General features: G+C 41.1%; 1 protein-coding gene across 1 annotated transcript in view; it reads right to left on the bottom strand.

Moving 5' to 3' along the window:
- SIGLEC15 (sialic acid binding Ig like lectin 15) overlaps positions 1-89 on the bottom strand; it is a 29227-nt gene extending 29138 nt beyond the window's left edge. The window contains exon 1 of the mRNA XM_036746141.1: positions 86-89. Within this exon, the coding sequence (XP_036602036.1) occupies positions 86-89 (4 nt within the window). The remainder of the gene's footprint in view (positions 1-85) is intronic.
- Positions 90-22260: the final 22171 nt, after the last annotated feature.

Here is a 22260-nt window from a genome sequence, read left to right as displayed (position 1 = left end):
CTGAGTCAAGCAACCAATGAATAAAACTTTTGCTGAGAACTACTACGTCCCCAGGACAGAGAGGAGAAGAAAGCTGGAAACTCACCCATCCTGACAAGACAGACCAAGGAGACCAGGAGACCAATGATCCTGCTCATACTTTCTGAGGATTTTCAGTCCTCTCAGATGCTTCTCCTCCTCCAGCAGTAAAAACCCACCTTGGGGTGGGCATAGGGTATTGGGGGGAGGGGAGGAAAGGCCAGTGGTCTAAGGGAACCAGACCAGCTAGGATGATTACTCTGTGCGTGGAGGAACTGAACCAGAGCAACCCATCTGCAGGGTCTATTATTAGGTAAGACTCGTGGGGTTTAGTCATGTGGAAAACCTAAGAAAGGAGCCACAATGGATGATTTTCCAGGATGGATGGCTGGGAAGTGGAACTCCCAGTGCTATCTCCTCGATCTTGCTTTTAGGTAGTTAGAATAACAGCAATAACAACAAACCAACAGCAATTCACACTTATATAGTTCTTTGGAGCTTATAAAATGATTTATATATGTTATCTCATTTGGACCCCTCCTCCCTGCAAGAGTTGCCAGAGGTAGTGAAAGTTGAGGCCTGGCTTCATTTTCTAGATAAGAAAACTAAAGCTCAGAGCCCTTAGTTTCTCTGTCAGTGAGAGAGGGGTGCAGGCCAGATGATTTTCTAGCTGAAAGTCCTAACTTGCCCAGAATCCCATAGACCACACCAGAAACCAGAACCAGAACATTGTCTGATTCCATAAGTCACATTCTTTTTTTTTTTTTTAAATAAAAGGCATATTGACTTCAAAGATGTAACAAGAACAAAAGTATAAATATTTCTTCAAATACCTCAGGGTCACATGTTCTCTTACCCCACAATCTCTCTCATCCCCCCTTGGTCTCTCAGGAAAGTGAACTCAAACTTAGCTCAGTTTCTACGTAACACCAATGCCCAAAGTTTATGTCTAAACTCATCATGACTGCTGGATGAGTTTTTATCTCTGCCAGTCTGAATCCCAACAGTCACTAGAAAAAGTTATTCCTTGCTTCTTAGGGCACTAAATGATGAGTTACTGGCAAAACCTGAACACTGAGATACTGGGTTGCCAGTATACATGGACACCTGCTCTCCAAACCCTTCATATAAAATGGAAAAGGACAAATACAGAGGTCAAGGTCTGAGGTCCATTTTTTTTCATGGGTCCAAGGCCTCTGCCTTCAACAGCATTATTTTCTTTTCCTTCAGAGAATGAGTCCAACCACAAGTAGATAAGCCAAGAGAACAAGCTAATTAAAGCTAACTAAGGCCTTTTCAAAGATACCTACAGTTCTATCTTCACTGCCAAATGAAAAGGCTTCTCCTAACAATGTGCTTAGTGAAAGAACACCAGTTACCAAATATTTATGCATGTTCAAGTCTCTCCAGAATATTTCCGATACATTTATCAGGACTCTGCCATGCTCTTTTCACTACGCATGCTTTAAACACGTTGGTTTCACTAGCATTTAACAGCTGGCATAATGTCTTGCAGGTAGGAGACACTAAAAATGTTTGAATTGCATATGGTCTTTTCTCCCAAGATGATATGTTAGAAGGGGCTGCCAGCTGTGATGCCAATTAGTGATTAAAGATCTTTCCCCTCCCATTCAATAGGCCTCAAGTGGGGCTAGTTAAGGGAGGTTTGATTAGAAGCAGGCCTACACCTTTTACTTACTAAGAGCTAAGCCCCAGGCTTATACCCTTTGGCTGATTGGGCGTGAAGCCTTTGGGCCCCAAGAACAGTGTATATACCCAGAAGGTAGCCATTAAGGTCAAAATTCAGCCCAAGGAGAAGAAGTAAGAACTCTGAGGTGACAGAGCTGAGAATCTGCAGATTAATGAGCTATAGAACTCCAGAGAGACGAGAGAGAGCTGCAGAGAGAGTGCAGAGCAAAGGCAGAGTGGAGAGTGGAGACCAGAGAGCTTCAGAGACCAGAGGACTGAGGGGGAAGAGAACACAGGCAAGCAGACAGTTGGGATTTGTGAGTATTTACAGGAAGGCCCCAGGAGGGGAGAAGGTTACAGGATGACTTGGTTCTTTGCTGTAATACTGTGTTATAATTTCCTTGTTGTTACATTGAGGTGGACTTGCTGGCTTTGGGATACAACTGTTGCTATGTCAGGTTGGAATTATTGGTTTTGGGATTTAATCCTCTGGTGTCTAAATAAATGTTATACTTCCCCTGTCTTCTACTTAGAGAATCTCTTATATTTTGCGATTCTGAACTATATAGGCACGTTCACAGTCATCTTAGAGATCACGAATCTTGCCTTACTGATACACCAGCCAACATAGCTCTAAGCTGGGGCAGCCAGGAAGATTCTTGACTCTTAATATCTAAAAGGAAGAGATTTGTTTTTAAAAAGCACGTAAGTAACTTTTTCTTTCCATGGGATTCCCATACGACGGTTCTTACAATGCAAAATCCTTCTCCTCCTCCTCTTCCTCTTCCTCCACCTCCTCCTCCTCTCCCCTTTCCCCTTTCCCCTCTCCTCCCCCCCCCTTCCCCTTCCTTTTCTTCCTTCTCCTCTTTCTTCCTCTCCTCCTGCTCCTTCTCTTTCTCCTTCTCCTCCTCCTTTTTCTCCTCCTCCCCCTTCTCCACCTTCTGATTGGTCCTCTATGTCAAAAGATACTTTGTCGAATTTTCAGCATTAAAATCCTCGTGCTATTGGTTGGTTCCTTTCCTCCCAAACAAACCTCTCTACACAGTTTTCAAACAGACTACACTGAAGGAGATTATATTTCAAGACAATAAGCTGCATTATACAAACCTAAGACAGATCCTACAGAAAACTCATTTAAAAAAAAAAAAGTAATTATGAAGGATCAGCAGAGCACTGCCAGCCCATGAACTGCAGACAGAAAGCAATCATTCAAAGTTTGTTTAGGGAATGGGAGAGGTTCTCCAACCCTAGAGAGATAAAGTTCTAAAAGCATACATATATAAAACAAAAATAGTTTTACAATAAACTATTCAAGATTTCTCTAGCACAGAGTGATTACAAAAACAAAAAGTCAAAGAGAGACTTTTATAGCTTACAGCTTTAGATTCAGGATTACATAATGAGATAAATCTCACTTTGCTAATCAGTGGCAAAAGATATACTTTTTTTTAAAGTGAGGTGGGCATAGGAGTCAGCATCCCAACTACTGGGGCGCATGATCCATTCTGTGAGGGGCTGAGGAGAAAGAAGATAGCTTGGTCTAAAAGAGATCCTGTCTTTTTTAATTTTCTTGGTTGCTGCTAATGCGAAAAAAAATGACACTCTTAGATGCTTTAAAGCTGAAAACATAAATAAGCCACCCACTCCCTTCCGTTTTTGGGCAGACTTCTTCCGGAATGAACTTTTTGGTTTGGCTGGTGCTTGATATGGAGCATTGAAGCTTCCCATGGTGAGATATTGCCTGGCTTATGTTCAGCTCACAGTAAGGTGAGCTGATGCTCCCTTTCTTCATCTATGGAAAGAGTACATCATTTAGGCAAAAAGTGTTCCACCCAAAAGGGAAGAAAGTGACTAATCAAAGCCCAGGAGCTGGTTCAGAATCATTGAGAATATTTTATGAATGGTTATGACAACAAAAAAGGTAATTACTAAAGGTCTATGTCACACATAATGTGCCTTTAAAGAAACACTCTCACTCTGTGCTCACAGTTCCTTTCAATGACATTCCTGGGAATGCCCAGCTCCTGGCCCAGCTAGAATCTCTAAAGGAGAGCTGCAGAGACAAACAGCCTGGTGAAATTACATGGGTTGGGGAGTGGGGGGAAGGGGAAGAAGGACTTCAGATTCAAGATCAGCCCTCAGTTTGGAGATCAGAATCAGGGAAGCTGGCCCCAGTGAAGTCAGAATCAGTGGAGGAGCATTGACAGGGTGGGCCTGGGGTGGGGGTGGGAGGAAGAGTGAAGAGAGAATTTCCATATCACATTCAGATCCAGCATCCTTTGTGTGCAAATGTGCCTCTCTTTAGTATATTCCAGTTTATTTTCCAAGTCCTTGATTATTTTTTCCATCTTGGCTCTTGATCTCTCAACAAAATCAACATGGGTTTCTGAGACTTTTCTTTAGCAGCATTTCAGCTACTTCAGATTCTGGTCCATTAGTGAGGTCTGCTCATCCATGCCACACTGTCAGGACTCAGTCAGCTCAGTTCCCTCTTCCATGCAGGCCTAGTTCCCCTAAGCAATCAGAAACTTGTGGGCCACCTCCTGGTGGTCTATAATTCTTCCATGATATGCTTAGCCTCTTGAAGCTGGATTTCCTGGAGCTCCATCTTCTCTTCGTATTTTAGGACATAATTTTCTTTCTTTTTTCAAAGTTAATTTAAAAAAAAATTAAGCATTTTTTTCCTTTCCCATCTTCCCAATCTTTCTTTTTCTTTTCTTTTTTTAGGTAATCAGAATTAAGTGACTTGCCTAAAGTCACACAGCTAATAAATGTTTAAGGCCAGATTTGAATTCAGGTCCTCCTGATTCCAGTGCCAGTGCTCTAGACATTATGCCATCTAGTTGCCCTTTGCCTCCCATGTTTATAATAAAGACGCTAAGTGAAGCAAAACCAGTTCCATGTTGAAAAGTATTTGTCTCATTGTTAGGTGCAGGACTGATATGGGCATGATGTTGGAACCAAAATGAGGCACTCATAGGTCATCGAACAATTAAGAAAAGGAAGTTTACTTAGCTCTACCTCAGCAAGGATGGTCAACAAGTTTGGACTTAGTTTGGATGAGGGCACCCCCTTTTCTCCATATTGAAATGTGTCTGGTTAATAGGGCAGGGTGTTGTGACTCATATACTTGGGATGTCCACCAAGTCTGAAGAGTGCTGACCTGACACGAGGGGACCTTTTTATGCCCTTAGGTCACCAGGAAGCTACCTCAATACATGCAAAGGATACCAGGAAGCTGCTCCAGGGAGGCATAGCCTGAGCCTTGTCCTACACTTAGGATAATGCTCTGGAAAAATTAGTCGTTTACACTGTATCTACATTAGGTGTAGCAACTCACAGTTTCATACTCAGTGGTGGAGCAGAGAGTCAGGTCAACTTCAGGTAGTTATTGATAATAAAATAATATAAATATATAAAATCTTCCCTGAAACAATTCATCCCATTTCTTCAGACTGCAATCTTTCCTATATCTCGTCCACAATCTCCATCCCCTCCTCCACCTCACTCCTCATCCTCTATTTTCTCCAGGATTCCCCCTACATCACTACCTCTTATCACCCATCCACCTCTTTCTCAAACCCTACCTTCTCTCCTCCAGACTCCTATCTGATCTTTGCTGAGGTCAGATTGCTTCTGGAATATTGAATTCAGTTCTAGGTCCCAAATGGTAGGAGGAATACTATCAAACTGGAGGCTAGCTACAGAGGAGGGCAACCAGGAGAGTGGAAAGGCCTCAACAGAGTGCCCTATGTGGAATGGTGCAAGGAAATAGGAATTTCTGGCCTCAAGAAGATAAGACTTTAGAGGAACAGGATAATTTTGTCTTCAACTATTTTTAAGAGTTGACATCTGGAAGAGGGACTGGACTCATTCTGCTCAGTCCTGGAGGTAAGAATTAGGAGCTACAAAGAAGCAGATTTAGACTTGATGCCACAAGGTGGTGGGTTCCCCCTCACTGGAGGTTGCTAAACAAAGACTGGATTGCCCTTTGTTAGGATATTGTCAAGGGGATTTTTGAGGAAGTTACAAATAGGATTAGATAGCCCCTGAAATCTCTTCCAACTCAGAGATTCTGTGATTACAACCACTTAAATTAATTTTATAGATGATCAACAAACTGCAACCGAGCTCAGACTTATACAGGAAGTTCGACAGGCAGTCCATTGAAATAATCCATTGGGACATACATCTTGGATACTGCAAATGGATGATGACCCAGGCCCAGAAGTGAATAGGAAGAAGAGAATGAATTGAGATGAATCTGGGGGATTACTCTTCCCAAATTGTTTATGGACATACACAAAATTGTTTGCAACACTGATATTATCCTAGTGATGCTCCATGTCTAGGAATCATAGAAGTCCATGATCTCTGAAGAATAAAAATTTCAGGTGACCCAGAGGGCAGTGGAGATACCAGGCATAAGTAGGTTGCAGCATCTTAGTAATGATACTTCCCCCCGCATCTAAGAAATAGCATACAAGATACTGCTATGCTTGTTTGTTTGTGATCTTGTAGATACAGGTTTCCCTTCATGGAGGCAGCTCACTCCATTCCTGCTTTTCTTATGTAACTCTTGCCCACAAATTGGCCATAAGATGTACACCTGATGTGCTATGGGCCTTCCTCTAGATTTCTTAGCGTTACAAGAGTACCAATGGATGACAGGTTCATAGGAGCATTGATTTAGAGTTAAAGGTCCTCTAATTGAATCCCTTGATTTCCTAGATGAAGAAATGGATCCAGCATTCTTTCTATTACACTACGCTGCCTTAGTGGAGAATATTGGCTACCCACTGTTGCTTAATGATGGGCCCATCTTTCTTCTAGTCATATATCTCTTTCATGACATCCTTTATATTGTTTCTCCTGGATAAGTCTTCATTTGTAACAATATCATCGTGAGAAATGTAGAAAAGGAGGTGAACTTGTCATGTGTTGAGAACAAGGGATAACCAAGGAACAGATGGAGTGCTGAAGTGGTGTCATAGTGGAAGGGGCATTAGACTTGGAGCCAAAAGAACCTGGCTTCAAATCCTGCCTTAGATGCATAATAATTATATGACTCTGGACAAGTTATAACAAGTCAGTAAGCAGTTATTAAGTGCTCATTATGTGCCAAGCACTGTGCTAAGTGTTGGGAATATGAATATAAGCAGAAATGAAGACAATCCCTTTCCTCAAAGAACTTACATTCTAATGGGACTTAGACTTTGCCTCAGTTTCCTTACCTATCAAATAAGTAAGTTGGATTGGATGTCCTCTAGGGCTCCTTCCAGCTCTAAATCTATGATCCTATGCAGCATCAAAAAGATCTAGATACTTATTAGAGGATTTATAGAAGCCTTTGGATAAGAATCCCACAAGCAGAAAGGCGTTAATGTACTATGGTCCCTATCATTGGAGAAAGTCCCAATTGTAGTGATGAGGTTATGGATATATTGGAATAATGGAATAAATTCACCAAGGGGCTGTTTAAATCCCTGTTATTAATGAAGCTTCTAAAACATACTGCTCCCTTTGCTGCCTCAGTCAGTCATATTTTGTAGACGATGAAGATTTTACTCAGCAGTTGACGTCTTGGTGCTTTAGTTCTCAAACTTTTTGGTCTCAGGATGTCTTAATACTTTTAAAAATGATTGTGGGTCCCCTTCTCAAAGAATTTCTGTTTTTGTGGGTTATACCTACCAATATTTACCATATCAGGAATCAAAATAGACAAATTCCAAATAGAATCATTACATTTTGAATCCACTGGCCCTCTAGAGCTCAGGGAGTCATCTTTACACCTCGGGGCCAGTAGGAAGATGAGAGAGAGTTGGCTTTTTGGCACCTTTTGCATATAATTTTGTTCTGGCCCTTAGCTGCTGATTCATCACACAGTAAGATGATAGGAATCGGGCCTGGAAGAGAAAGGCAGGGCCTTCTATCCCACTTATTTGGGAAGCAGATTCCTTAAGCATGCACATGGGCTATACCAGGCAGTGTAGACTGTACATATTTAAGGGCAGAGCCCCTATTTGCCTCATTACAGTTGGAAGTAACTGACTGGGACCTTGATAGGAATTTTGGTATAGTAGAACAAACTATGGAGTAGGAAGTGAGAGATTTTAATTTATTGCCCCAGTTATACCACTAAGCAGCGTTGTGACCTTAGGTAACTTAAGTAACTTCTCTGAGCCACTCCCTTCCTCTCATGAGCACAGTGACATATATCCTTAAGAACTGCCTGCTTAATTTGGAACTATGTCCAAAAGACTATTAGGTGCAGCTGGATGGCTCAGTGGATAGAATATCAGGCCTAGAGTCAGAATAGACCTGAGTTCAAATCTGACCTCAGATACTTACTAGCTGTCTGACTCTGGGCAAGTTACTTAACTGGAAGAGGGAGAGGGGAATGCCCAACAATAGTTTATGAAGTGAAAATAAGAGGAAGACCTGTGATAATAGAGGAGATTCTCCTGAAAAGAAAAGAGACACCCCTGGGGTTGATTTTTTTTTTTACTAGAAACAATTGAACACCATAAGGTGCTACAAAAGACATTATGAACTTCAGACAAGACCGGGATTCAACAAGGCCCAGAAGCAAAAGCCTTCAGCCTAATACTTCATGATCTTCCTGTAGAATGAGGAGATTCTCATTTATTTCATTTATATGTTGAATAATAATAGCACACTGGGCAAGAGAATAGAGAAAAACAGATGCTTAGAATGAAAGAAGGAAAACATTTGTAAGAATGTCAAAGGAATTAATAAAAAAAAATGTAAAGGAAGGAGGTTTAGCAGTACCGGATCTTAAACTATATTATACTTTGCCTCAGTTTCCTCATCTATAAGATGAGCTGGAGAAGAAAATGGCAAATCACTCCAGTATCTTTGCCAAAAAAACCCTGAATGGGATCATGTAGAGTCAGACATGACTGAAACCACTCAAAAACCACCACCACCAAAAAGCTATTAAAGTGTGCATACCCAATGAAGAGACATGACTGAAAAACAACAGAAAAACCCTTCGATCCAAAGATACCACAACTAGGTTTATTCCCCAAAGAGATCAAAGAAAGGAAAAGGACTCATATGTGCAAAAATTTATATTTACATAATTGGCATGATACAAATAGACACCAATAAGGTGGGTGAGTTTGTGTCTTTCATGGATATTATTTCCTCTGCTAACGTCTTCATCTCATAGCTAGTCCTGGTTTGGAAGTAGCCTGGGGTTTCCAGAGCCTAGGCCTGAGGAGCACAGGCTCTGACACGTCCTTGCTAAGACAGAAAAACTTGGAGTCTAGGTTCAATAAAGGCCTGTATGTATGTCTATTTTCTCAGAACTAGCCCAGTCAAGTTTGGGGAAGTTCATCACCAGGTTAGCCACAGGAATTAATTTGTAGGTCACTGCAATCAGCAAAGAACACTTATTAAGGTATGTAGGGAGTGGAGAAAGTGCCCACACTGATGAAGCAATGAGTTTATGAGGAACTTAAGTACCTCCAATGTAACCTAATTTCCTTGCCAGAATGCAGTGTTTATACTTTCTGCCCAAAAAAGGTAGCAACCTGTTCATGTCTCTTAAATAAAGTGTTTTCAAGATATGCTTCAAGTATCAACTTCCCTTCCTACTCCTAGACCTGTTTGGCCTCCAGGACTTTTAAAAATAGATACATGATGGGGCAGAGCCAAGATGGCGCCTGGAAAGCAGGGATTTGTGTGAGTTCCCCACCAGGTCCCTCCAAACACCTATAAAAAATACCTCTGAACAAATTCCAGAACTGTAGAACCCTAAAATAGCAGAGGGAAGCAGGGCTCCAGCCCAGGACAGCCTGGATGGTGATGGGGTAAGGTCTCTCTCGTATGGAGCTGGGAGCAGAGGGGAGCAGAGCTCAGCATGGGCTGCGCCTGGACCAAACAGACTGGCAGCTGGGTGGAACAGGCCCTAGCGCCCTGAATCAGACAACTGTGGCAGTTACCAGACTTCTCAACCCACAAACACCAAAGACAACAGAGAAGGTTAGTGGGAAAAGCTGCAGGGGACAGAATGGAAGGAGTTCCCAGTTTGGCCACCGCCCTGGGGGCAGTGGGGGTGGTGCAGCTACTGAACTTCAGCTGCAGTTGCCTCTGGCCCCAGGCCCACCTGGTGGGAGGAATGAAGTGGCGGATCAGAGCAGGAGTGCAGAGGCTGCTTAAGATCTGAGTCAGGTCTGGGTTGGTGGTTCTTGGGGGAGGAGGAGTGCTGGTGTGGCAGAGCTTGCTGTGAGAAATAGATCTGAAAACAACAGCACATCCCCTCAAGCTTGGAACAAAGTACTCTCTACTCTACAAGCAGTCATACCCCAACGAAAAACTCAAGGGTCAAGTAGTTGGCTGGGAACATGGCCAGGCAGCAAAAATGGACTCAGATTCAGACTCAGACTTTGGAATCTTTCTTTGCTGACAAAGAAGACCAAAACATACATCCAGAACAAGTCAACAAAGTCAAAGAGCCTACATCAAAAGCCTCCAAGAAAAACAAGAACTGTTCTCAGGCCATGGAAGAGCTCAAAAAGGATTTGGAAAAACAAGTAAGAGAAGTAGAGGAAAAATTGGGAAGAGAAATGAGAATGATGCAAGAAAACCATGAAAAACAAGTCAATGACTTCCTAAAGGAGACTCAAAAAAATACTGAAGAAAGAAACGCCCTAAAAAATGGACTAACTCAAATGGCAAAAGAGCTCCAAAAAGCCAATGAGGAGAAGAATGTCTTGAAAGGCAGAATTAGCCAAATGGAAAAGGAGGTCCAAAAGACCACTGAAGAAAATGCTACCTTAAAAATTAGATTGGAGCAAGTGGAAGCTAGTGACTTGATGAGAAATCAGGATATTATAAAACAGAACCAAAGGAATGAAAGAAATGGAAGACAATGTGAAATATCTCATTGGAAAAACCACTGACCTGGAAAACAGATCCAGGAGAAATAATTTAAAGATTATTGGACTACCTGAAAGCCATGATCAAAAAAAGAGCCTAGATATCATCTTTCAAGAAATTATCAAGGAGAACTGCCCTGATATTCTAGAGCCAGAGGGTAAAATAGAAATTGAAAGAATCCACATATTGCCTCCTCAAAAAGATCCCAAAAAGAAAACTCCTAGGAATATTATACCCAAATTCCAGAGTTCTCAGGTCAAGGAGAAAATACTGCAAGCAGCCAGAAAGAAACAATTTGAGTATTGTGGAAACATAATCAGAATAACACAAGATCTGGCAGCTTCTACATTAAGGCATTGAAGGGCTTGGAATATGATATTCCGGAGATCAATGGAGCTAGGATTAAAACCAAGAATCACCTACCCAGCAAAACTGAGTATCGTGCTCCAAGGCAAAATATGGATTTTCAAGAAAATAGAGGACTTTCAAGCTTTCTCAATGAAAAGACCAGAGCTGAATAGAAAATTTGACTTTCGAACACAAGAATCAAGAGAAGCATGAAAAGGTAAACAAGAAAGAGAAGTCACAAGGGACTTGGTAAAGTTGAACTGTTTTGTTTACATTCTTACATGGAAAGATGATGTGTATAATTCATGAGACCTCAGTATTGGGGTAGCCAAAGGGAATATACATATATATACATATATATATATATATATACATACATACATACATATACATACATACATACACACACACACGCACACACACACACACACACACATATATATATATATATACACATACACATATACATATGTATATAGACAGGGCACAGAGTGAGTTGAATATGAAGGGATGATATCTAAAAAAAAATCAAATTAAAGAATGATAGAGGAATATATTGAGAGAGGGAGAAAGGGAGAGATAGAACAGGGTAAATTATCTCACATAAAGTGGCAAGAAATACTAGTTCTGTTGGAAAGGAAGAGGGGGCAGGTGAGGGGGAATTGAGTGAATCTTACTCTCATTGGATTCAACTTGAGGAGGAAATAACATACACACTCATTTGGGTATCTTACTCCACAGGAAAGTAAGGGGAAGGGGATAAAAAAGGGGGGATGATAGAAGGGAGGACAGATAGGGGGAGGAAGTAATCAAAAGCAAACACTGTCAAAAAGGGACAGGGTCAAGGGAGAAAATTGAATAAAGGGGCATAGGATAGGGAGGAGCAAAATATAGTTAGTCTTTCACAACATGAGTATTGTGGAAGAGTTTTGCATAATGATACACATGTGGCCTATGTTGAATTGCTTGCCTTCTTAGGGAAGGTGGGTGGGGAGGGAAAAGGGGAGAAAATTTGGAACACAAAGTTTTAAACGAAGATGTTAAAAAAAAAAGTTGTTTTTGCATGCAACTAGGAAATAAGATATACAAGCAATGGGGCATAGAAATTTATCTTGCCCTACAAGAAAGTAAGGGAGAAGGGGATGGGGGGGGAGTGGGGTGACAGAAGGGAAGGCTGACTGGGGAACAGGGCAATCAGAACAATTGCCATCTTGGAGTGGGAGGGAGGGTAGAAATGGGGAGAAAATTTGTAATTCAAACTCTTGTGAAGATCAGTGCTGAAAACTAAAAGTATTAAATAAATTAAATTAAAAAAATAGATAACATGATTTAGTGGAATTCATAATGAATATGCAGCCATAACTCTGGGAATTCATATCCAGGTTCTGTCAATTCCTACCTGGGTATCTGTGGGCAATCACTTCCCTTTTCTATATTTCAGTTTCCTTCTTTGTAAAAAGAGGTAATTGGACTAGCCCAAAAATTCTTAACTTGGCATCTATGTACTTGTTTTGTAAAATGTTTCAATACCTGTATTTCAATATAAGTGGGTTCCTTTCAATCCTTTGCATTTTACTTTATGCATTTAAAAACATTATTCTGACCATAGGTTTCACTAGACTGCCACTACACAGTCCCTGGACTAGGTGATCTAATAAGTCCCCTTTCAGCTCTAAAAATCTTTCAAAATAATTATAATAATACATTCTTGCATAATGTATGTAATAATACATAAAGACTTTAACATGCTAAGTGAAGGCGCTACTTTAAATCTCCCTCTGGTCTCAGCACAGTGATACATATCCTTAAAAAATGTCTGCTTTATTTGGAACTATGACCCCAAAGCTATTATGTGCATACACTTTGATCTAATGATCAAAGAAGAGGAAAAAGACCCACGTGTGCAAAAATTTTTATAGCAGTTCTTTTTAGGATGGCAAAGAACTGGAAACTGAGGAAGTGACTGTCAATTTGGAGATAACTGGACAATTTATGGTGTATGAATGTAATGGAATGCTATTGTGCTGTAAGAAATGGTGAAGGGGATGGCTTCAGAGAAACTTGGGAAGATTTGTATGGATTGATGCAAAAGAAATTGAGCAGAATCAGGAGAAAAATCTATATAATAGCAACAATATAGTAAAGACAAACAACTTTGAAAGACTTGGGAATCCTGATCAGCACAATGACCAACCATAATTCGAGGGGACTCATGATGAAACACGCTACTCAGCTCCAGACAGAGGGGCAGATTCAGAGTGAAGATTGAAGTACTCACAAATACATTCACACATATAATACATTATTCTATTTTATATATACATATACATAAGTATATATGAGTGTATGTGTATGTATACAGGCATACCTCATTTTATCATGCTTTGCTTTATTGCACTTTGCAGATATTGAGGGTTTCTTTTTTTTAAATTGAAGGTTTGTGGCAACCCTGTGTCCAGCAAATCTATCAGCACCATTTTCCCAATAGCATGTGCTCACATCGTGTCTCTGTGTCACATTTTGGTAATTCTCACAATATTTCAAACTTTTTCATTATTATTGTATCTGGCATGGTGATCTCTCATCAGCAATCTTTGATGTCACTATAGTAATTGTAATTGTTTGGGGGCACAATAAACCATGCTCATATAAAACAATGAACTTAATCAATGAATGTTGTGTGTCTTCTGACTGCTCCATTGACAGGCCATTCCCTGTCTCCTTCCCTCTCCTTAGGCCTCCCTATTCCCTGAGACACAATATTGAAATCAGGCTAATTAATAATCCTACAATGGCCTCTAAGTGTTCAAGTGAAAGGAAGAGTCAACCAATGGGGCAAACTTTATCGTTGTCTTATTATAAGAAATTGCCACAGCCACCCTAGCCCTAAGCAACCACCACCCTGATCGGTCAGCAACCATCAACATCAAGGTGAGACCCTCCACCAGCAAAAACATTACAATTCACTGAAGGCTCAGATAATAGCTAGCAATTTTTAGCAATAAAGTATTTTTAATTAAGGTACATGCATTATTTCTTTTAGACATAATACTATTGCACACTTAATAGACTGCAGTGTGGTGTAAACAAACCTTTTATGTGTACTGGGAAACCAAAAAATTCATGCGACTCTCTTTATTGTGATATTTGCTCTGTTGCAATGGTCTGGAACCCAGTCTGCAATATCTCTGAGATATGTTTATATATAAATATATGTGTATATAATGCATGCACACAAACATGCACATACATGCTATACACATATACATATAAGAATATATAATGCACGTATATACATAAAACATAACATGTTATATATGATATATAACTTGCATGTATATATTATAACACATGAGCACTGTGATATATAACATATATGCATACATGTATACATATTTAAATATATAATATATAGATTAATATGTGTATATATACGTGTATGTATATATATGTGCATCCACACATGTATGTATACGTACACATCCATAGCCAATGAGGGAGTTTGTTTTGTTTGACTATACTTTGTAAGGGATTTTGTTTTTCTTGTTTTCTGAATGGGGGGAGGGGCAGGGAGGGAGGAGTAGGAGGGAGAAAATGTGATCTTGAAAATAAAATAAAATATTTTTAAAAAGAGTTGCATGCTTATGGTGACAGGCCTAGTGACATAGTGTGCCTGGTTCAAGGCCACACTGTGAGTTAGTGGCCAAGCCAAGGTTTCTTCGCTCTCTCGCTATTGGTCTTTCCATTAAATCTTGTACCTCTAAGGTTTCCTGTTGCTAATCATTTTAACCACCAGAGAGTTGAACGTCTCCAGTTGTACTTTACCTAGTAGTACTTTACCTAGCCCTGATCACTATTGAGCGGTCATAGTTTTGTTGTTGTTTGCTTGTTTGTTTTTTTAGCCTAGGACTAATGAACACCAATGTCATCCTAATTGTCTCTGCACTTCACCTCCACAGTTGGGACAATGGGATTCTGCTCCTCTCTATTTCTCCCTAAGCCTCCATTCCTTCCTAAGTACTCCTTCTACATCAAGCTTCCTAAACGAACACTTCAACAGGCTTCTGGGGTGGTGAGGCCTCTGTGTGGGAACCATAGCTTCTCTATCACATCCATGCTCCTTAATTTGCTTTGGTCATTATAATGATAGTGGGTCTTAGTTAAAGAAAACCGAATGTACAAAAATTTGAGCTCCTCAGGAAGATATGGAGGAGGGAAAGGAAATGGAGAGGGGATGAAGAAGCTTGTTTCCCAGTACACATAAAATGTAGGGGTTGGACTAGAAGGCAACTAACATTTTTGTCTTCCCTGTTCTCCTTTTCGTCTTCCAACAAGCCTGTACCGCGTTTGAGACATGGTTGTGTGATGCTGAGCAAGTCACCTACAGTGTCCTAGGCAACTCACTGAGATTAGAAATCGTAAAGCAAGTCCTCGTCCATAGGGGTTGAGGGTGTTTCCTCAGTGGAAGTTCCTCACACCAATGAAATCACATCTAGTAAAAAATAGCAGCCACATCTTAAATGCTACAGTTATTATTTCCCATATTTTACAGATGAGGAAACTGAGGCAGAGAGGTCAAGTGATATCTAGGATTGTTTTTAGTTTTGAAAAGGAATCATTGCTTTACAAAAGGATTCAATGTAGGCTCACCTTATGCTTAAAATACAATTATTTGCATGACAGAAATGAGCTTCACAAGCAATTTTGGGGCATGCAATGAAAATAGTGTAATGAATTCAGAGCACTTGAGTTCAAATTGCTTCTTAAAATTGATGTCTCTTTACCTTAAACCCCAGTTTCTTCATCTGTAAAAAAAAAAAGGGATTTGACAAGATGGCCTCTGAGATCCCTTCCAGCTCTAGGGACTGTAACCCTATGTGTCCATGGCAAATCTTTAATATACCAGCAAATATTTTCGGTGGGGCTTAGATGGGCACAGTTCTGTGCTAGGCACTGTGGCAGATATAGGAGGACAAGGCGGGACACCTCCCTATAGAGAGCTCTAAGTGTAGTTGTGAGGAGGCAAGACTATTACAAGTCAAAAGACAACTAAACAGAAGACAGTCAATAGTTTAAGGACTCGTGATTTGTTGATGTGAGATCTCCTTTTATTGGTATAGATCCAGCCTCTCTGCAACTTAGGAGATGATCTTTAAGAGTTGCTATGGCCAAGAATGTCGAAACCCGCCCCGCACCCCCATGAAAGTCAATCTAGTGACTCTTAGAATTTAGCTAGGCTGGTCTTCCAGACTGTATTCAAGGCTGTCCCAGCTTGGAAGGACCTACTAGAGTTTACCCTTTACTGGTGTAGCCTGAGAAAACGAAGGGCACCAGAGACAGCCTTTAGTGGAGAACTGAGGAGAGCATCGTGTATTATATAAGTGCAGCATGTCTAGAGTCCTCAGACTCTTGCTGCCTATAGCTTCTTAAGCCATATAATAATAGATAACATTTATATAATGCTTTAAACTTTGAAAAGTCCTTTACTGAGATCTCATTTGATTCTCACAACAATCCTGGGAGGTAGGTGCTATCATTATCTATTTTATACATATTTCTCATTTTACCATTGACGAAACTGAGGCAGAGAGAGGTTAGGTGATTTGCCCAGGGTCACACAGCAAGTAAGTGACTGAGGCTGGATTTGAACTCACATTACTGATTTCGAGTCCTGTACTCCATTCACTGCATTATCTAGCTGCCTCATGAAGCTCTTTAGTCCTTTTGTTAGAGGAATATGTAATGGTGTAACAATTTTTTGGTGGTTAAAAAAAAAACCCAAAGATGTAAAGAGTAATACAATTACATGAGTGTCATAAATGGTGAAATGAACTGGTGAGACCTTGAGTACAGTCAAGTGTCATAAATGGTAAAATGAACTGAACATCATAGCTTGGAATCTTGGGTACAGTCGAGTGCTCATGTTCAGTTTGAGAGGAGACAAATGGCTCATTATTGTATTAGGAGCTGGGGGTTATACATAGGACACACCCAGAAGAGTCAACTCAGTCTCCTTTGGGGAGGTGATAATTTAGTGAAGCTGGCCTGTACATGCTATCGTGATTACAGAGAACCGCAGACTGTTGGAACGAGAGGCACCTTAGAGATTATCTAGTTCAATCCCTTCATTTAACAAATGTAGAAATTGAGGAATAATTTACTCAAGGTCAGAGTGTTTGTGGCATGTGTTTGGCTTACCTAGGCAGCTAGGAGGTGCAGTGGGTAGAAAACTAGACCTAAAGTTGGGAAGACCCAAGTTCAAATCTTGTCTCAGACCCTTCCTAGCTATATGACCCTGGGCCAGTTACTTAACCTCTGTCTGCCTCAGTTTCCTCCATTGTAAAATAGATAAAATAATACCTCAAGATTACTGTGAAGATACAATGAGATAGTTTAGTCCCCTTATTCTACATATAAAAGATTTGGTCTGTAGAGAAGCAAAATGATCCCCCTAAGATCGTGAAGAAAGTTCATGCATGTATCTAGTATACCTAGGCAGCTAGGTGGCCCAATGCACAGAGAGTTGAACCTGGAATCAGGAAGACCTTAGTTTCAATCCAGTCCGTTAAGACACTTCCTAGTAGTGTGACCCTAGGGAAGTTGTTTAAGCTCTGTCTGCCTCAGTTTTCTCATCTTCAAAATGGGAATAATGGTAGCACTTACCTTTCAGGGTTGTTGTGAAAATAAAATGAGATAACATTTATAAAATGGTTTTTAAATTTAAAGTGCTGTATAATTTCTAGCTATTGATTATACACAGGGGGCAGCAAGATGGCACGGTGGATAGAGTGTCATGCTTGGAGTCAGGAAGATTCATTTTTCTGAGTTAAAATCTGACCTCAGACACTTAGTAGTTGTGTGACCCTGGGTAAGTCACTTAACCCTATTAGCCTCAGTTTCCTCATCTGTAAAATGAGCCAGAGGAGGAAAAGGCAAGCCACTCCCATACCTTTGCCAAGAAAACCCCAGATGGGATCGTGAAGAGTCAAATAGGACTGAAATGACTCAAAGACAGTAACAACAAATTATTATACACAATGGATTGTTGGAATGTGGGATCAGAGGTCTAGAAGAAAGTTATGTAGTGTCACCTTCCTCATTTTTCAGATGAGGAAACTTGAGCCATGGTAGTGAACTTAGAACCCTAGGGACTTAGGAGGTTAGAGATAGAATAGAATTAAGATGTGATCAAGCCTAAACTCCTCATTTTACAGAACCTTGCTAAATGAATTACAGAATATCAGTTAAAAGGGACCTAGGTCCTTGGACTATCTAGTCCAGCTAGTACTTCAATCAGTGTTATCTTCTGTATTAGGCTGTAAAGTCCTTGAAGGAATGGACCATGGCTAGTCTTTAAGCTATAACCCCTAGGGTCTAAGATTCTTAATTCTGTAGATCCTTGGTAAATACATATCGGCTACCTGTCTGTCTAACCCTAAGACATGCCACCTGGGTGATTAATCATGTAACTGGTTGATTGACAGACTAGATTGTGACAGGTTGACTGAAATTAATAAAAGGGTCATTTTTACGTGGAATACGTACTCATAGGATATCATCTAGAAAGGACTGTAGAGATCATTTCTGATCTAATTCATCTGCCTCCTTTTTTTCAGAGGAGGAAAATGAGTCCTACCACATGGCTAGTCAGTAATAGGGCTGAAGATCAAACCCAGGTCTTTTGACTTCAAATCTGGTGGTTCCATGATGGAGTAAACAAGGCTTCACAGAGAATAACAGGCCAAGAAGGAGACAGGGATATGAGGGTCTTTCATTGTAAGAGCCTCATTAGCTCCTCCCATGTCCCCTTGGTGTGATAAAGCACCAGGCTGTTGCCACCCATTGTTTTTCTAGGGAGTGGTTTGAGGGAAATGTCTCCTTGGATGGGAGAGACTGGGACATTTTGCCTGACCTCCCATGACAAGGCATGGCATGCCAAGGGGGGAGAGGTGGGGAAAGGAACGGATGGAAGCTGGGGGGAGGTGGGGCTGCAAGACAAGTTCCCAAGGAGCCAAGGGACCAAGTGAGCAGCTCCAAAGAGCAGGAAACGTCTGGAGCTCAACAAGAGCGGCTGCTTGACATCCTTTCTTTTTGGCCTATTGTACCACAGCCAATGGTACTACACAAACTTGTAGTCTCTTATCTGAAAGCCATAAATTAGAAGGTCCTTGTGTGTTGTCAGCTCTCAGGAAGTTCCTGCCATTAATCCACTCTTCAGTTGAGGACCAGGGTTTTTCAGCCACAGAAGTCCATTTGTGGAAAAATACCCCTGCAGGGGATGACCTGGGAGGCAGTGGGCACAGGGACCAGAAACTAACAAATGGACAATCCCTCCTATGGAAAAACCCAGGCCTAAAAGTCCTCCAGTGAACTGAAGGGTAGTATAGGGTGGGCATCCGCTTGGCTGGGGGTGTTGTTCCTTTACTAGTGGTGTTTCCTGCCCCCTTTCTCCTCTTCAGTGTGGACAGAGTCAGCAGGGCTTCATCAGGAAGCAAATCCTTCCCTACGCTGCCTGACATTTATATTTCAGGTAGGATGTCAGCAGAAGAGATGAGCCATGGTTCTGACACACTCTTTATGTACTATGCCATCCCTTCCTCATGCATATACATCCATCAATGTGATTCGAACTTTGGTTGAGTCCATTCTGTCAAGGTGACAATCAAACTTTGAGCAAAGCACTGTGGGCAATGATAATTCATATTTATATAAGCTCTTTAAGTTTTACATAGCATTTTCTACCTGACAGCTCTGAGGGCAGGCATTTTATGAAGGAATTTTATCCACAGATGAGGCTCAAGGCTCAAAAGGGGAGTTAAGTGACTCGCCAAGGGTCACATCACATGTCTAGCAAGTATCAAATTGAGGCTTTACAACAAAGTATTTTGATGATTAATAAATTCGCTACAGCAGCATAAAATAGTGTGGTAAAGTACGTGATAGATAAGACATATGAGAAGACAACTAAAATAACAGAATTTTAGAGTTGGAGGGACTGGGAATCAGGAGGCCTGGGTTTTAGTCCTGGCTGTACGTCTCTGGAAGGGCCACTCAACTCTAGACCATCTGCAGGATGAGGGGATTAGGCAAGAAAATCATCTAAGGTCCCGTTACAGAGCTAATACCTGAACTCCAAAATACTATCTGGTTTAAATTGTGTGTGTTTTTACATAGGTTAGGAACTGAAGCTAAGAAAAGCTAAACAACCTAGGAGCAAAGATTTAGAGGTAGAAAGGACTTTAAAAGTCATTTGGTCAGCCTTTCATTTTACAGATGAAGAAACAGGCCCAGAACCATGAAATGATTTACCCATGGTCACCCAGGTAGTGTATCCCAATCCTTTGATGCAAATCTAACGATATTTCTGTGGGCAGTTAGGTGGAGCAGTGGAAGGAAGACCTGAGATTAGCTGTGTGACCCTGGGTAAGTCACTTAACCCTGTTTGCCTTAGTTTCCTCATTTGTAAAATGAGCTGGAGAAGGAAATGGCAAACCACTCCAGTATCTCTGTCAAGAAAACCCCAAATGGGGTCATGAAGAGATGTACAAAACTGAAAACTGTATATTTCAAACTGGCCCTTGCTTAGAGTCATATGTGTCTAAGACAGACCCACAATTAGAACTCAAGTCTCCTGAGGATGAGAGTCCAGTGCTTTTTCTACTAAACTACACTGCTTCTTAACTAAGGATACAGGGAGTCAAATGATAAGTACCAAGTCAAAAGTATAGTCACTGAATAATATAGGAATGTAAAGGAGTGAGAGGTTATTCATTTATTCAGCTATCCATTAAAATATTTGTTGAAACCTACTAGTGTATTATATACAAAGCATCCATTGGGTATGGATGGGCAGAGTTTAGCTAGATGGAAAGAAAGGCACTGATTCAGTTCAGTTTTGAAGTGCCTGCTGTGTACAAAGCACTGAGCTAGGGAGACAAGGATGGAAAACATCATAGTCCTTGCCTTCAAGAAACTTACAATCTAATGACAGGATGGGTGCTATGGGAATAATACAAAATATACTCAAATAACAAAGCTTTTCTTGGTTTCTACCCACAGCTCCCCTGCACCTCTAGCCCCTTCAACTATATTGTGTTAGAGGAACAGCTAGGTTGTGCAGTGGATAGTTCATTGGCCCTGGAGTCAGGAGGACCTGAGTTCAAATCTAGCCTCAGACACTTACTAGTTATGTGACCCTGGGCAAATCATTTGACCCCAATTGCCTCCCCAAACCCAAAATAAACATGTGCCGGATTTATCATGGTCTTCAGAATTCTTGGAGGCACATTTTTTTGGGTTATTCAGGTTTCAGAGACAAAGGAGGATTTTTTATGAAGAATTAGGGAGAAGAGAAGACTGTTTATATGTGTTGGGGTGGGAAGTAGTCAAATATTTCAGCCGTGTTTAAAGGGCTATCATACAGACAAGTGATCAACTTTGGCCCTAAAGTGTGAAGGGAGGAGGTTGGGGAAAGAAGGGACCAAGCATTTGTTAAGTTCCTAATAAGTGCCAAGGACCAAGAAGCGCATTATAAATATCATCTCATAGGAGCAATGGGTGGAAGCTGCGAAGATACAGATTTAGGCAAGATGTCAGGAAAAGACATCCTAACAGTGAGAACTAGCTGAAAGCGAAACAAGCGAGCTCCAGAAGTGGTGGCTTCTCCCTCCTTGGAGGTCTTCACACAGAGCTTGGATGGCCACTTTTTGGGTGTGTCATAGTAGGGCTTCCTTTCCTGCTTAGGTAGGGATAGATGACCATGGAGTTCCTTCCAACTCTCAAATTCTGGGATTCTGTAACTTACTGGAAGAATGCTCATTGGCATGACCAGGGAGAAGAAACATTTCTCTTCTCTCCCAGGGCTTCTGATATTGTCCCCTGGGAAACGTTTCACTCTTCTCCCTTTCTAGTTCTAACTCTGCACTGGCCTGGGATAGGTCATTTTCTTCCTCTTCTCACCACCGTGCCCCCCCGCCCCGACCTCTCCCAGGGGATGCTGGTCTTTTCCATTGCTTGTTGTTCAACTCTTCAGTTGTGAGTCTTCTGGAATAGCTCCTTTGGGGGATTAACATTCAAAAGCACACAGACTCACTCCCTAAGTCAGATCTTTCAACCAAGCTGCATGATTTATGGTTCTGAACTGTATGGATACCTTTGGTTCCCAGGCTTGGGTGCCGAACTGAGAGTCCCAGATGAATGGCTGGGCCAGAGCCAAACGGTGGAGTACACAAAGCAGATATCCAGCACCCATCTGTCTCTCCTTTCTCTGACTCTACCCCTTCACAGTATCTACTTCTC

The sequence above is a fragment of the Trichosurus vulpecula genome, chromosome 1 (assembly GCF_011100635.1).
Source record: "Trichosurus vulpecula isolate mTriVul1 chromosome 1, mTriVul1.pri, whole genome shotgun sequence".
Classification (NCBI taxonomy): domain Eukaryota; kingdom Metazoa; phylum Chordata; class Mammalia; order Diprotodontia; family Phalangeridae; genus Trichosurus; species Trichosurus vulpecula.
The sequence above is the reverse complement of the archived record's forward strand: the minus strand, read 5'-3'. Positions and strand labels throughout refer to the sequence as shown.